General features: G+C 46.4%; 1 protein-coding gene across 1 annotated transcript; it reads right to left on the reverse strand.

Annotated features, from left to right (window-relative positions):
• Positions 1–526: 526 nt before the first annotated feature.
• Positions 527–4,635, reverse strand: LOC103176641 (protein rolling stone). Its single transcript, XM_007890299.2, has 3 exons — positions 3,889–4,635; positions 1,582–1,840; positions 527–1,124 (listed from the first exon to the last, which is right to left on the reverse strand). Exons 1-3 carry the CDS (start codon positions 3,982–3,984, stop codon positions 598–600), a joined length of 882 nt encoding a protein of 293 aa, XP_007888490.1. The 5' UTR covers positions 3,985–4,635; the 3' UTR covers positions 527–597.
• Positions 4,636–16,833: the final 12,198 nt, after the last annotated feature.

The raw sequence follows: 16,833 nt of genomic DNA on the forward strand, positions 1-16,833 counted from the left end.
GGTCGAAGAGGAAGGTCTTGAGATGTGCGTTGAAGGAGGCAAGGGAGAGGCGAGGCGAAGGGACTGTTGGATGGAGTTCAAAAGCTCTCTCATCTTTCAGATAGAGGGCTGTGGGTTCAAGTCCCACACGGAGACTTGAAGCTCTCAGTCTAGGCTGACATAATACAGTTCTGGAAGCAACTCATTGTTGGACGTGCCGTTCGGAGGAAATGTTAAACCATGTTAAACTGGGTCTGAAAGCACTTTGTTTGCTCATGCTCTCAGTTTTGGGGAGGGTGGGGAGGGGGGAAGAGGGAGGTTGGGGGGGAAAGAGGGAGGCTGGGGGGGAATAATATATAATAATAATCCTTGCATTTGATATAGCGCCTTATCACATCCTCAAGATGTCTCAAAGCGCTTCATACTGGAAATTGATTTGACTGTATATTTTATGGGCGAAAGGGAGGTGGGGGGAGGGTACAACAAAGTGGAGGGGGAGCAAGACGGGAGACCTAGTGATGGCCTTTTTGTTGATGGAAAGACAGACGCGTTTCATACAGTAAATTCCTGACGTCTTCCTGACACAGAGAATTTTGCTGCCGGGAATAAATGCCGGGGTCAGAGTTGGGGCTGGCAGAGCGAGAGGTGGTCGCAGCGCCTGAGGAGGTGCAGGTTCCAGGCCAGGAACTGGAGGGTGGGCATGGCGATGCAGTCGATGACGAGGTTGCAGCCGGCGGCCAGGCCGGGGCGGTGCTGGTAATCTATCACCCAGTAGATGTAGGCCTTGCCTGTGGTGTTAGTGCCCCCAGCGCTCCAGTAGATGACAGTGAAGACAATGTACATGGTGCAGAAGCACTGGACGTAGAGGACGTGGAGGAGGTGAATGGGGGCAGCGATCAGCCCTAGCTCTGCCAGCACCAGCACGCTGTTCACCAGGTGCATGTTGAGGTTGACACTGTCCAGTTGTGTGTGTCCCGGCTGGTACTCCAGGCTCCAGAAGGCGATGGTGACGAAGAGGGCGTGCACGTTGATCAGGTTGTGGAGGATCCACTGCACGGAGAGGCTGGAGTGCAATGCCGAAGACACTGGCAACAGCGCAACCCGGCACGATCCCGAGCTCTCGCTGGCTTCCACCTCAACAACCGCTGTATGGGAAAAATATATAGAAACAGTCGTAGATTGAGTGGCCAAAATTATTATTACTTTTTATGAATGGATGGATTGATTGATTGATTGATTCATTCATTGATTCATTGATTTCTTTATTTCTTTATTATTTTTTAAACATTTTCTTTTAGGGAACAAATAATATTTGATAACAGTAATAGCACTTTAATGTGTCCTCACGACGTCAAAAGACACTTTACAGTTTATATCCTGTGAAGCGCTTTGAAACATCTTGATGAGGAGATAAGGAACTGTATCAAATGCAAGGATAGCACCTTTCATTGTCAGGCGGCTGTTTCAAAGCGCTTCACAGTTAAACGACTAGTAAGGTTGTTTTTCCTGACATTAAAGCAGTGGGGAAGAAAGTCTGAGAACATTAAAAATTACTGGTTAATGTCATCCCGAGAATAGCCTTAAGTGCGAAATATTTTTCACCTGTGTTTGAGTTGAATTTCTCCTCCAGCATTGTGTCTGTGCTCTGTTTAGTGGAACCCTTTAGTCCTAGCGTCATGTAACAAATGAGGTTTACCAACGCTAGGTTGAAGTAGACGGTGAGCATGACGTAGGCAAGGTGAGACAAGAAGATGAACCATTTGATGCTTCTGTACTGTACACCACTGCACACACACCAGGACAGTGTGTAGACCCCCATGAATATTCGATATCCCAGCCACACGACCGGATGGATCCTCCACTGGCAAAGAGAGAAGCCAGAAATAATAATATTAATAATAATTCTTGCATTTGATATAGCACCTTATCACATTGTTTTGACATCTCAAGGCGCTTTGCAGAATATATCGTAAAGCGGATTGACTGTGTATTTTGTGGGCAAAACGCGGGGCAGCCAATTGTGGTGAGTGGGGGGGCAGCCGTGTGTTTGACAAACAGTCGTGGATTTTTTGTTGAAGGATTATTACTCCGGAAAGTGATGCGTCAATCGACTAACAACTGTGTTTTTATTTACTGCTCGGTAAACAGAGTTGTGTGGAGTAAGTAAACTTGCCTCGGGTTTTAGCCCGCCCGTGAATTAAAGTCCTCTTGCTTAGGAGGCGAATGCACCAACCATTATGCTACGGGACTCCACGTAATGATGTAGACAATCAGTGTATTAACCCAGACTTATCCACGTCTCTCTCTCTCAAGGTCAAAGATCGCCATCTGATTTCATTCTTCCAGTACACCCATCCTCTCATCACAACTCTGAGCTGACTCTTGCTTTCCTTGCTATACTCTCCAGGATTAGGTAAGTAGGCTGTCACTCCAGAAAGAGGAGAGTGCATATTCCATTGCAGTCACAGCGAAATTTCCATGTGTAGGTGGAGTAAGTAGATGGAACTCTTTCTGGAGGTGACAGATCTGCATGTGTGAGACACCTGACTGACCCCCTTAAAAGCAGAATTTTTAAAATTGAGTGCCTTGTCCTGGCCTCAACTACCCCTCTTGGCTACTTCAATTGTTAAATACCCTCTGGGTAAATAAATAATTCCTGGTGTCTGTCCTAAAATTGCCCCTTTGCAACTCTAAACCTGACCGCTTGTTCTACTATCTAGGTACAACCTAAAGTATTGTTTTGGGTTTACTTTTTCAATCCTATTTACAATTGTATACACTTTTTTTTTGTGGGGGGAGCGGGGGCAGCCGTGTGTCTGACACACGCGGAAACCTATCACCGTGCTTAAGAGCATCCAAACCAAACTGAGAATTCCAGGCATCCCATCTACACATGGAAATTCCAGAGGTAGATTGCTGGAATGGAATGTGAACTCTCTCCCTGGTGGGATGCATCCTGTGTATCTAATTCCATATAAGGCGCAGGTTGGCAGGAGCCAAGGCTTGGGGACCCGGTTGGGGGTACTGCTAGAGTCTAACCAGCTAAAACCGCAGAGCTTGCCATCAATAGCACTGTCTGGCAAGCTTTCCTGTTGCTTGTCCTGCTAGGACCACCCTAATTAATCGGAATTGGCTTGCAAGGTTAACTGGAGCTGAATGGGAGGATTTCCTGCCCACAGTGATTGTTCTTTCAAGTGGTGCCAATGAACTGTGTTGTGCTGTCATTAACAGTGCTCTGGAATACTGCGGACCTGCCGATTTCAGGAACCGGACTACCAAGACTGCCTCAGAGGACTGACTCGATCCCAACATGCCGTTGCCAAACATGTCACCTCAGAGCCAGTTGAGCTCCAAGGAGACCCCACTTACCTTCCCCCTCCCCCCAATAGGTTAGCATACATCTCTATAAGTTCTTCACTGAGACATCTCCTTTGAAGATTCCCAATACAGCATTGACCTATTTCTTAAATGAGTTCAGCGTCCTGGACTCAAACCCCCACCCCGGTAACCTGTTCGAATCATTAATTACCTTCCGGGTAAAGAAATACTTCCTGATATCTGTCCTGAAATTGCATTCACACCGGTATTTACTTTGCCGATCCTATACACACGTTCGTAAACTTTCTCTCAAGACTGAGAGCCCTAGCTTGCCTAATTGTTGCCTGTAGCTCATTCCATTAACATTGGGGAATCAGCCACATTGCTCTCCTCTGCACTGCCTGTAGGACCTCGGCAGTTCCCCCCCTTTACGCTGAGGTGACCAGAACCGAACAATCGTCAATTTGCACCCTGAAACAGTTAAAAAGAAAAGCAGCCTGGACTGAGCGCAACTTAGTGACCAGTGACTGCGGTAAGCTGCTCTTAACGACGGTAAATCTCCCGGCCGATAAACCAAACTTGCGTTCCTACCTGAGGTCGAAGCATTAACTGTGGGATGTCTGGCTTCGGGGAGCACTTGCTGAGAGTGAATTCCTCTCTGAGGTGTTTGATCCAGCAGGTCCCCATGCTGACAGTGTGGTCTTAACTCTGGGAGCTGGCTGCTGCATGCGTTCTCCGCAGTTGTAGACAGACATCGAGCTCCAATGGTAGGGGATTGAGCGTGAAGGATGACTGCGTTCTGATATCACTGCACGTGCGCTGGTACACTCTGACCCTCCTTTCCCCTGCGCACAGAGGAGAAGAGGATCGTGGAGAAACACCAGCAAGAATGATTTCTCTGTAACAGAGGCTGAGGGAGCTTCACCAGATGTGTCCCAGCAGAGCTGCTGGACTGCTGCTAAACTGCGTCTCGCATGGCTAAGCTAGTACATTTATTGCAAATGTCAAAATCATCTGGTTATCTTTTCTCCCCTCCCCTCTCCTCCCCTCCCCAGCTCCAGCTCCTCCCAACAGTACTGAAAACAGACCTTAGCAGTGAGATAAGGCCTCCATACAGAAAGCTTATTTGGAAAGCCTTTCCTAACTGTGCGCCAGCTTCTGAATAACCTTACGAAAGATGGACATGCACAAGCCGAGGCAAGCCTTGTGTTCTGAGCCCGAATCCCAGTCAGCAACAGCTTTCAGTCTTAAAGCTGGAGACCTGGCTGAAAACTATTTCTTAACACAAGAAAGATCCTCTCCACTGGGACACGTTCTTTCCTCTCCTCCCTCCCCCCCCCCACCACCACTCCAACGCACCTCCTCCCCCTGTCCCCTCCCCCCACCCCTTTGCAAAGCATTTCAAAAGAATCCTGCAATTCACTTTGCAAACTTTTTGCTCCTTGCCTGTTTCTGTTTGCTGCGCTGGTTTGAGTTTGACAGCAGAGAGCCAAGTTTCGAGAGCAGCGACTGCCAACCAGATGCAGCTTCACAGAAAAGGGGAAAATAATCTGTTCCAAACTTCAATATCACATTACTCACAACTGCTGACCATCAAAATACTTGGGTTTAAGTTTCCTCCTCCCACACCCCCCACCCCCCCACGCCCCAACATCACTCCCGACTACAATTCTTGTTCAAATTTCTACCATTACCCAGCAGTTGAGCAAACACTCCAGAACTTTACAAAGTTGTACATTTACAATGTGCCTTTTGGACGCTAATACACAGATGCTCCACTTTGCAGTGAATCCTGCGAAGCGCTTTAAGATGTTTCGACAACACATCAAGTGCAAGTTTTATTATCATTTAGTGTGGTTAGCGAGCTCGCCTCGCAAGCGAGAGGACCTAGGTTTGATTCCCGAGCAGGGCAAAACCTTAGGCAAGTTTCCGTACTCCACACCCCCTGTTTACCTAGCAATAAGTAGGAACCTGGTTGTTAGTCGATTGGCGGATTATTTTCAGGTGGTAATAATCCCTCAAAAAAATGTGGTCACTCAATCCATGGCTGTTTTTGAGAAACTGCTGTGCGCAATCGGCTGCCGTGTTTTGCTCACAAAATGCACAGTCAATTCACTTTACAGTATATCCTGTGAAGCGCTTTGAGATGTCTGAATGATGTGATAAGGCCCTATAACAAATGCAAGCATTATTATTCAAATATTTTGTATTTGTGTATTTGGCTGCAAATGCATAGTCGCTACACTGTGCAGCAAATCCTGTGAAGCTATTTGAGATGTTTAATGCAAGTTTTATTATTGCTTAAAGTTATAAAAAAGACAAAAGGGGCTTTTTAATTCACATCTGTCTTGGCCAGCATGTTCGTGCACTCTCTAACCTCATTTGGAAGAGGGAGGATGTGAGCCGTGCTCCTTGAGATAGAGTAAAGTTGTTTCTTTGACATTTGAAACAATGCTTTGATTCTATAAAAGTGACAACACGCCCAGGGCGAAGGCAAGCGGGAGCCAATGACCCCATTACATTCAGAATAGTCATTGCTCACATTTAGACATAAATTCAAAGAGGTTTCATGTTAAACAGATTGACTTTAAGATCCTCACATTGACCCATAAATCACTCTGTGCCCTATCATCTCCCTCCCTCTCCAATCTGCTCACACCCCACTCCTCTACCTGCCCCCTTCACTCAGCCAGTTCCGGCCACCTACACATCGCTCGTCCCCTCTACTTCACCTCCATGCTTTCAGTCACTGGGCTCTGGAACTCCCTACCTCAAACACTCCTCATCCCCTCTTTCCCGTCATCAGATCCTCTTCGACCGTGCCTACGGTCACATCCCTCATCTCTCAAGCTCGGTGTGAAACGCAATCATTAAGCGCTTTGAGATGCTACCCCACATGAAGGGCACCGTGTAAATCATCTCATCAGGCACTGTGTCACCAGGAAATTGGGGAGCCGAGGAGCAAGGACAGCGGGAGAGAGACCAAGACATTGTGTGTGCGCGAAGGGGCCATGGCCATGGTAACAAGATCGCTTGGTTAGGAAAACTCAGCTTGCCTCGCTTGTCAAAAAGTTCACCAGCCGCCACTGGTATAAATGCAAGTTGCTTTAATAATCCTTGCATTTGATTCAGCGTCTTTCAAGACAAGGGGACATCTCAAAGCACTTCACAGGACTTACTGCAAAGTGTAGTGATTGTTTGTTCTCTACGTGAACACAGCAGCCAATTTGCACTCAGCAATATCCCCACAAACAGCCACTTAGAGACAGTACAGAGGATGCGCTTCCATCCTCCTTCCCTTCCTGCGATCCCATCGTTTTGTCAAGTGCTTTATGTTCATGTTCCATGAACCCGGACACAAACCCGACAATCGAGCGCAGATGGCAGAAATCTGGCCTCACGATTCACTACCAGCTGTGGCTCAAGATCCTTCACAATTACCTTCTCTCCCTTTCACAGACCAAACCGACTTTTACTCCAAAGTCATCCTGGAGGCAAACAACAATGCAAAGATGCTGTTTCCCACCATCCATCACCTCCTCCTCCGTGCACCCCCTCAAGCCCCCTCTATCCTCATATCAAACGCCAAGTGCGAAGAGGTCCTAAACTTCTTCGCCTCAAAGATTGAAAACATCCGCTTGGCTGCATCGTCCTCCTCCCATCCCATGTACCCTTCCACCCCACCCAGACCATCTACACCGCTTTCTCCCTCCACTGCGGCTCCTGCTACTCCCCCCTCCTTACACTCCTTTGCCCCAATTTCTCCCTCCTCCCTCCCATCCAGAATCTCCTGGATGAAGTTCACCACCTGCTGCCTCGACCCCTTCCCCACTCAGCTGCTGGTCACTCAACTCCCCCTCCTCTTCCCTCTGCTGGCCGTCACCGTCAACCAGTCTCTCTCCTCAGGCACTGTCCCACTCCCACTGACAACCGATGTTATCTCACCCCTCCTCAAGAAACCCACCCTCGAACCCTCTAATCTCTCACACACTACCGTCCCATCTCCAACCTACCCTTCCTTGCCAAAGTTCTGGAACGCATTGTTGTAGGTCAACTTCAGTCACACCTCTCCCTCTATTCCCTCCTCGAGCCCCTGCTGTCCGGTTTTTGTCCTGCCCACAGCACAGAGGCAGCGCTTGTCAAAGTCACAAACGACACCCTCTATCTGTGATAAGGGCTCTCTCCGCCTCCTCTTTCTCTTGGATCTCTCTGCCACGTTCGACAGGATCGACCACACCATCCACCTCCACCGCCTCTCCTCCCTCATCCAACTTAGTGGGACCGCACTCGCATGACTTGAGTCCTACTTAACCAACATCTTCCATTTCATCTAGGAAAATGATTTCTCCTCCCGCCCCCACCCTGTGGGGTACCCCAGGCTCCATCCTTGGCTCTCTTCTTTTCCTTATCTATATTCTCCCTCTGTATGCGGATGACACACAAATCTACTTTGCCTCCTCCAATATTCTATCACCTTGTCTGGCAGACATCATGGCCTGGATGAGTGCAAACTTCCTGCAGCTGAATGTGGACAAGATGGAGTCCATACTCCTTGGCTCCCAGCAAAATCTTCACTCCTGCGAAGCTAAACTCCTCAACCTTCCTGGGCCCTCCCTCAGACTCACCAAACCAGTGCGCAATCTAGGCAACCGGTTTGAACCCCAGCTATACTTCCTCCCCCACATCCGGACCCTGACCAGGACCGCTTTCTTCCACCTCCGGCACATTACCCGCCTCCGACCGTACCTTACCCCAAATGCAGCTGAAACCATCATGCTTGCGTTTGTTTGAGATTACTCAAACGCACTCCTTGCTGGTCTCCCCAGCTCCACTGTTCATAAGGTCCAGCTCATCCAGAACTCTACCGCCCGCATACTGACCAAACTCTGTACCCACATCTCACCAGTTCTGGCCTGGGCTCCACTGGCTCCCCATCACTGAACTGATTGACTTCAAGATCCTCATACTCGTATTCAAATCCATTCACTCCCTGGCACCTCCCTATCCCTCTGACCTCCCCAGTTCCCAATCCACCACCTGGCACCTCCGATCGACTGGCACCAGCCTCCTGCTCGTCCCTCGCACCCTCCGCCCCACCATCGGAGGTCACGCTTTCAGCCACTATACCCTGACGGAACACTCTCTCCAATCCCTCCACTTTGCCCCCTCTCTCCCCTTTTTCAAGTCCCACCTGAAGACCTTCCTCCTCGATCGTGCCTTCGGCCACCTCCCCCCTCCCACTGACTCGGAGTCAGACTCCGCCACTGTTAAGTGCTCTGAGATGCTACCCTGTGTGAGGGCACTTTATAAGTGCAAGTTGTTGATGTTGTGACACATATTACCTAAGTACAGGATGTTGTGTAGTTAAGAGCAGGAATTCTGATCCCCAGTGTGAAAGGGATGAGCCCTAAGAAATGACAATGGCTTAACCCAGGGCTTTATAGAGATGTACAAGATGCTAAAATAAGGTCACAAATTAAATCCAGAAGAATACTTTCAGATACAAAAAGGCAACAGGCCAACGGAGCACAGGTTTAGAGTTATGAAGGGCAACTTTAGGTCTAACACCAGGGAATATTTCTTTACACAGAGGTTAAGCAACAGCTGCAACAAGCATTCCATTGAGACTCACTCTCACTTATTGCATTGAATTGGGAACATTTCTGTTACAGCTCAGTCACTCTTGTGGGGTCTTGTAGGATATTGGTTAGAGAACTCGCCTTGTAAGCGAGAGGACCTGGGTTTGATTCCCGGGCAGGGAAAACTTTAGGCAGGTTGCCTTATTCTACATGCCTCCGTTTACCCAGCAGTAAGTGGGACTCTGGTTGATAGTGATTGGTGGATTGTTTTTCCGAGGTAAAACTTCATAAATAATAATAATAATAATTTGGTTACTCAAGCCACGACTGTTCATGGGACATTGCCATGCGCAATTGGCTGCCGCATTTCGATGACAAAATATGCAGTCAATTCCTTTACAGTATATTCTGTGAAGAGCTTTGAGATGTCTCAATGACATGATAAAACTCTATATCAAATACAAGGATTATTATTATTATTATTGTTATTATTATTATTATTATTATTATTATTATTATTATTATTATTATTATGTTACGCTTTCTATGATGCTTTCAAACCACACACCATCCAGTGCGTGCCCTAACTCTCTCCTTGCGAATGATATCAGTCGATCACATAAACCCAAATACCTTCAATTAATTTAAGAATCACTATGAAGAGCTCTTCATAATAGTTAACAATAATTATTAAGAATCTTTGTATTGCATATGGTACCTGTAATGTCAAACATCATAAAGTGATTCACAAAGTTACTGTTAATTGTAGTGACTGTGTATTTTGTCGGAGAACACAGCAGCCAATTTGCACACAGCAATGGCCCGCAAATAGTCATGAAGTAAGTGACAAATTGTATCTGGGGGATTGTTGAGCAGCACACTGGGAGAAACTCCTTTCTCTTTTCAAATAGTGTAGTGGGATCTTTAACATCCACCTGAACAGATCTTTAAAAGGCACAGACGGAAACTCGGTTTAACATATCTGACGGATGGCACACTGACAAAGCAGTGCCTACTGGCCAATGCACTCGAACGTCAGCCTGGACTGAACTCTAAGGCACTCAATGTGGGGCTTGAAAGTATAACTTGAAAGTACTGGCCGGAGATGAGAGTGTCCCAGGCTGGCATCCTCTGGGACTCTCCCATTAGTCTTGCTCTGTAAATTAACTTAATACAACCCACATGCTTTATTTGTACTGTTGTCCTGTTTGCTTCTCTCTCAGTTTATTATCTATTCTGACTGCCCTATCCCCCATTTCTGCCGCAAGGTCCATTGGTCCCTGACCACAAGGGCCAAACTCTCCTCCCTCATTCACATCCCCACCCTCCCTGTCAATCCTCCCCTCCCTCCCTTGTTTCCCACATTCCGCCACTAACTGTCCCCTCCGCATCGGCCTAGAAAATGACCGCTCCCTCTCCAATAAAACACTTACCGTCCAAGACCTTATTGTCGACGAAAAAATCAATATTCTCGCCCTCACTGAAACCTGCGTCACTCCAGGCGACACCTTCTCCCTGACAGAGGCCACACCAAACAGCTACACCTTCCATCATACCCCACAACCTAACCCAAACCTGTGCCATCCACAGCACAGAAACAGTCCTGGTCAAAGTGACAAATGACATTCTGTCCATCTGCAATCTGGGCTCCCTCGGCCTCCTCATCCTCCTTGACCTTTCTGCTGCCTTCGACACCACTGACCACTCTATCCTCATCCACCGCCTCTCCTCTCACCTCAACTTTCATGGTTCTGTCCTTGAATGGTTTAGATCTATCAGACCATCAAGTCTTGGATGAGAGCTAACTTTCTTCAGTTGAACGTCAACAAGACCTAGGTTCTCCTGGTTGGCTCCCGTCAGTGCCTCCACATCTCAGGCGCTGACAGCATCACCATCCATGGATGCACACTCCACCTTACTAAGCCAGTCCAAAAGCTTGGCATCTTATTTGACCCTCAACTATCCTTTCTACCCCTCATCTGTGCCATGATCCGCTTCGCCTTCTCCCACCTTTGCAACATCGCCCGGCTGCTACACTGTCTCCCACCGCAGGCCACCGAAACCCTCATACCTGCATTCATAACATCTAGGCTTGACTATGCAAACTCCCTGCTAGTCGGCCTCCCCAACTACTCCCTCCATAGGCTACAGATCATCCAGAACTCTGCAGCCCATGTGATCTCCCGTACCAGCTTCCGTTACCCTACAGTCCCTCCGACTCGCCCCCTCCCTTGTCTCCTTCAAGACCCATCTCAAGACCCTCCTCTTCGATCGTGCTTTTGATCACCCTCCTTCCCCCCCACCCCCGCCCTCCACCCTTCCCAATCCCAACCCCCAGCTCGGGTCCAAAACACTGTCCAGCGCCTTGGGACATCCTCCTGCCGTGATAGGCGCTATACAAATGTAATTTTGTTGTTGTTGTTACCCTGGTTCACAGGGGGAAGAAGAGTGGGAGAGGGGCCCTGGGTCAGTCAGACAGTCTGCTATCACAATGGACCTCCATATTGTCTCCAACATATTGATAGCCTCAACAAGGGAAAATGTGTTCTAACCATCAGATAAAACACATCAGGATTTCCTGGAGATTGACAGTGGAATTTCTTTCCTATTCACTGCTCTTCTAGTGAAGGCTGCAGTAATCATCATAACACTAATAATAATTCCTGCATTTGCTACAGTGCCTTTCATGTCAGCAGGACATCTCAAAGTGCTTCCTTCACAGGATATACTGTAAAATGTAGTTACTGTGTATTTTGTAGGCGAACGCAGCAGACATTTTGCGCACAGCAATGTCCCACAAACTGCTAGGAAGTGAATGAACATCTTTATTTGGGGTACAGTTGGCCAGAAACTCCCTTCTCTTTTCCAATAATGCCATGAGATCTTTAACATCCACCCGAACAGGTAGTCGGAAGCTTGGTCTAACATCTCATCCAAAGACGGCACCTCCAGATATGCAGGTCTCCCCAGCACTGCACTGAAGTGTTGGTCTAGCCTGAGTTCAAAACCCTCGACACGGGGCTTGAACCTTCCAACTCGGAGACGAGAGCGCTACCATTTGAGTCAGGCTATTCATAGAGCGTTACAATCTTTTACTGTAACTTTATGATGACTCTTAATGGCTGAATGCTTTAAACAATTGTTTTATCAGAGACAAGACTTGGCGGTCTCCAATGGACTAAATAAGATCTTGGGCTACATGGAACAGGACGATGGAAAACAAGCAGTTAAAGATTTCCAGAGCTGTCGCTTGAAATACATTTTCAGCCAGCGGGAGAATTATTTCTCGGAATGTCATTTTCCAAAACAATTTGATATTCATAAGTATTTTGTGACCATTTATACTAAAGGTCCAAATCAGCAGGAAGATCTGCCTTCGATTGCTTCTCAGCTCCAAACTGAGCCCCCGAGTAACAAAATACACTAACGAATAGTAATAATCCTCAGATTTGATACAACGTCTTATCACGTCATCAAAATATCCCAAAGCAATGAAGAGGATTCACTGTGAAGTGTAGTGACTTTATTTTGTAGGCATACAATTTGCACAAAACAATGTCCCACAATCAGCCATGAAGTGAATGATCGATTTTATCTTGGGAATTGTTGGTCAGGGCACCAGGAGAGAGAAACTCTTTTCTCTTTTCAAATAATGTCATAGGAACTTTTAACTTCCACCTGAACGGGCATAGACAAGACCTCGGAAGATTGTCTCATCCGAAGGATGTCACCTTTGATAAAGCTGCGCTCCCCCGTAGTGCACTGGAGCATCAATCTAAATGGATTTAAATGGAATTGAGAAACTAAACCCAGAGCTGTACTTTCAGACACACCAAGAGAAGAGGACATGAGTTTGAAGGGAAATTTCAGACGTCAGCAAGTATTCTTTCATAAAAGGGTAATTATGGGTTGGAAACAAGTGACCAAGAAAGGTGGCTGAGGTCAGGACATCAGACTCATTCAAGAAACAGCTTGATGGAGGGTTCTGAGGTTGGGATTCGGAAAGGATAATAATAATCCTTGCATTTAATACTGCGCCTTATCACGTTGTTGAGACGTCTCAAAGCGCTTCGCAGAATATACTGTAAAGTACATTGACTGTATATTTTGTAGCTGAAACGCGGCAGCCTATTGCGCACAGCAGTGTCCCACAAACAGTTGTGGATTGAGTGACCGAATTATGTCCTGGCCAACCATTCCCCCAAATAAAATTGGTCATTCACTTCATGGCTGTTTGCGAGACATTTCTGTGTGCATATTGGCTGCTACATATATACTCTAAAGTGAATTGACTACATTTTGTGGGCTAAACACAACAGCCAAACAGTGTCCCATGAACAGTTGTGGATTGAATGATCAGATTATTATTATTTTTATTTTTTTATATTTTTGAAGAGATTATTACCCCCGTAAAGCAGTCTGCCAATCGACGAACAACCGGTTTCTTACTTACTGTGGAGTCCTGTAGCTCAGTGGTTAGAGCACTCGCTTTGCAAGCGAGAGACCTGAGTTCAATTCCCAGCAGGGCGAAACCTTGGGCAAGTTTCCTTACTCCACACAGAGCCTAATAATAATACCTCCAAAACAAAAAACAATAATAAATTGGTCATTTTCAATCTACGACTGTTTGTGGGACATTGCTGTGCGCAATTGGCTGCCGCGTTCGCCCACAAATATACAATCAATTCACTTTACAGGGTGTGTTCTGTGAAGCGCTTTGGGATGTCCTCCCGACGTGAAAAGCGCTATATCAAATGCAAGGATTATTATTATTATTGTTAGGATGAGTAAGTAGGCTGAGATCAAATGGGCCAAAGGGTCTTCTTTATCTGAACGTCTTTCGTGAACTTGCGTGAGGTTTAGCCAGTGTAAGTGGAAGGAAAAGATTTAAAATGCGACTTGGGCCAAATTTGGGGAACGGCGAGTAAACAAATTAATTTCTTCTCAGCCTTGGTGAGGTGCTTTAAGGGATGAAGTACGTAATTTCAATAAACAAAAGCATGTGAGAGGAGAAAATGGTTTATTTGTTATTTTACTCTGGGGTCAAGAGATTTGGACAATCTTTTTTTTCCCAAAAACATTTTTACTGACATGTGCCAGCAGAGCAAAAGCACATCTGCTTTGGATTCTGTGGCGTACTTATTTCTTCTTGTAAAATATCCTCTCAGCTAAGACACCCTTCGCATCGTGTCTCTGGGGGAAAAATGTGCAAACTTTGCCAGTTTCATCTTTGCATTTCGGTACAACCTCTTTCATATCAGGAGGACGTCTCAAAGTGCTTCACAGAGTTTACCGTGAAATGGAGGGTCTGTGTATTTGTAGGTGAACACGGCTGCACAATTGCGCACAGCAACGTCCTAAAACAGCTTGAAACGAACGATCATTTTATTTGGGGGTGTTGGCCAGGACATCGGGGGAAACTCTCTAGTTTGACGCAACTGAGGTTAAATCGCTTGTTTAGCCTTGTTGATCGCAATGCTTGTAGATTCTGAAGTGCCTTTTGTGAGGGGAACTGGTTGGAAAAGACAACAATAATAATCCTAACATTTGATACAGCTCCTTTCACACCAGGAGAAAGTCTCAAAGCACAAACGGAGGCCATTTGGCCCACCGTGTCCGTGCCTGCTCTTTGAAAGAGCTATCCGAATTAATCCCATTCCCCCACTCTCTCAGGTTGCCCTGCAAATTTGAACTCCCCAAATATCTATCTACTTTTCTCTTGAAAGTTGTTACCGAATCGGCTTCTACCACCCTTTCAGGCAATGCATTCTAGATCTAAACAACTCGCTGTGTGAAAACATTTCTCCTCACCTTCCCTCTGTTTTTGTGGCAACTATTTTAGATCAGTGTCCTCTGATTACCAAACCACCCGCCAGTGGAAATAGTTTCTCCCTGTTCACCCTATCGAATCCCCGCACAATTTTGACCAACTCTAATCTCCCTGTAACCTTCTCTGCTCCAAGGAGAATAATCCCGGCTTCTCTCGCCTCTCCTCATAACTGAAGTCCCTCATTCCTGGTACCATCCTGGTAAATCTCCTTTGCGCCTTTTCCGAGGCCTTGACATCCTTCCTAAAATGCGGTGCTCAGAATGAACACAGTACTTTAGCTGAGGCCTAATCGGTGTTTAGTAAAGGTTCATCATATTCTCCTGACTTTTGTATTCTATGCCTCTATTTATAAAGCCTAGTGTCCCGTATGCTTTTTTAACAGCTTTATCTGCCTGTCCTGCCACCTTCAAAGATTTACTTATATGAACCCTCAGGTCTCTCTGTTCCTTCACCCCCTTTAAGATTGTACCATCAGTTTACATTATCTCTCCTCATTCTTCCTCCCAAAATGCATCACTTGGCATTTCTGCACATTAAATGTCATCTGCCACGTGTCTGCCCACTTCACCAGTCTGTCTATGTTCTCTGCTACTATCCTCCTCACTGTTTTCTACTTTTCCTAGACTTGTATCATAATTTTTACATGATAACACGTCACATGGCTTTACCGCGAAATGCAACGACTGTTTGGTCGGAGAGCGTAGCAGTGAATTTGCACACAGCAACGTCCAACAAGCAGCCATGGAGTGAGAGTCTGGTTTTATCTTGTGACTGGATGTTGAGATCTAGTTGTCAGTAGTTCCCACATAACTGTGGCGACGTGAGTACATGATATAAACATCGGTTTGGAAGCAATGGGAGTGAGCGACCTGATAAATCGCTGAGCACACTTAATTTTTGAACAGGAAAAGCTGTGTGAGAAGTGGAGCTTTATTATAGGTTTGCTCTTAATAATGAGATCCAAAGTTGGACTTGGCTCTTCCAACCTGGAAACACATCAAGAAAGTTCTCAATTGCCCTTTACTTGGATTATTGGCTCCATGTGCAACGCAGTCATTGCTTCCAAGATGAGCAACGCTTAGGATATGGAGAAACTCAGAACCAGTAAGTGGGCAGAGCGAGAGTAGGAGGATCGAGGACAGTGCCTGATTCAGTTGGTAATACTCTTGCCTCTGGGTTCAATGTCTGTGGGTTAGAGCCCTACATTGGGACAATATTTCCCCCAACACTGCATTAGAGCATCAGCCTGTCTTGTGAGTTCAACAACAACAAATTACATTTGTATAGTGTCTTTCATGTCAGGAACGTTTTACGGGATATACTGTCAAGTGGAGTGACTGTATGTTTTGTAGGTGATTGAGATCGAGAGTGGAGCAATCCCATCCGAGCCTAGACTTACACTATTTTAGCCTGGCTCAGTTAATCGCACATTGGCCCAATGTTTGCTCCCTCAGCTCGGCTCTGCCCCACCTTTAGTGGTTGGGCCTTCAGCCTTTCTGCCCCTATCCTTTGAACTCCAGCCCACAGTCACTTCACCTCGTCCCTTCCCTTTCCTCCTTCAAGTCCCATCTCAAAACCCTCCTCTTTGACCATGCCTTCGGTTACCCTCCTACCCCCACCTTCCCTGCCCTCCACTCCTCCTGATCCCAACCCCCAGCACCTTGGAATGCCCAACGTGCTATGTCCTCCTGATGTGAATGATGCTGTGTCAAATGTAATGTATTATTATTAATAATACCTAATTGATTTTAGTTAATAATAATTCTGAAAACACTTCCGGAGTCTGAGCTATGAGAAGTTCTCACTTGAGTTTTAACAGCTATTTATAAGTTTCTAAGATCAGCAAACTCTATGTGGACAGAGATTTAAACCTAACAATTTACAGCCCAGAAAACTATTATGTAGATCCCAAGTCCCACGTCAGCCTGCCTGTCCTCAATCTCCTTGTTGACATTATCGTTAACCATTTAAAATAATGAGTTATCCCACATCCCTGGGGCATAGAGACGCATAAGAGACAAACTAAAGCATTGTACTGTGTGCTACAACATGGAAGAAAGTGACTGCAGTATGCAAACCCTAGGCACAGAGAGATAACAAAAGGACCTTTTCTTCTAGTTGAGAGCT

This window comes from Callorhinchus milii, unplaced genomic scaffold (genome assembly GCF_018977255.1).
Source record: "Callorhinchus milii isolate IMCB2004 unplaced genomic scaffold, IMCB_Cmil_1.0 Scaffold12, whole genome shotgun sequence".
NCBI classification, from domain to species: domain Eukaryota; kingdom Metazoa; phylum Chordata; class Chondrichthyes; order Chimaeriformes; family Callorhinchidae; genus Callorhinchus; species Callorhinchus milii.

What these genes read in the sequence shown, in the direction of transcription:
- LOC103176641 (XM_007890299.2), bottom strand. Translation starts at nt 3,984, where the DNA reads ATGGGGACCTGCTGGATCAAACACCTCAGAGAGGAATTCACTCTCAGC. An exon ending in AGTTAATGCTTCGACCTCAG is followed by an intron (nt 1,841 to 3,888) that starts GTAGGAACGCAA and finishes TCTCTTTGCCAG; the next exon opens with TGGAGGATCCATCCGGTCGT. An exon ending in GAAATTCAACTCAAACACAG is followed by an intron (nt 1,125 to 1,581) that starts GTGAAAAATATT and finishes TTTCCCATACAG; the next exon opens with CGGTTGTTGAGGTGGAAGCC.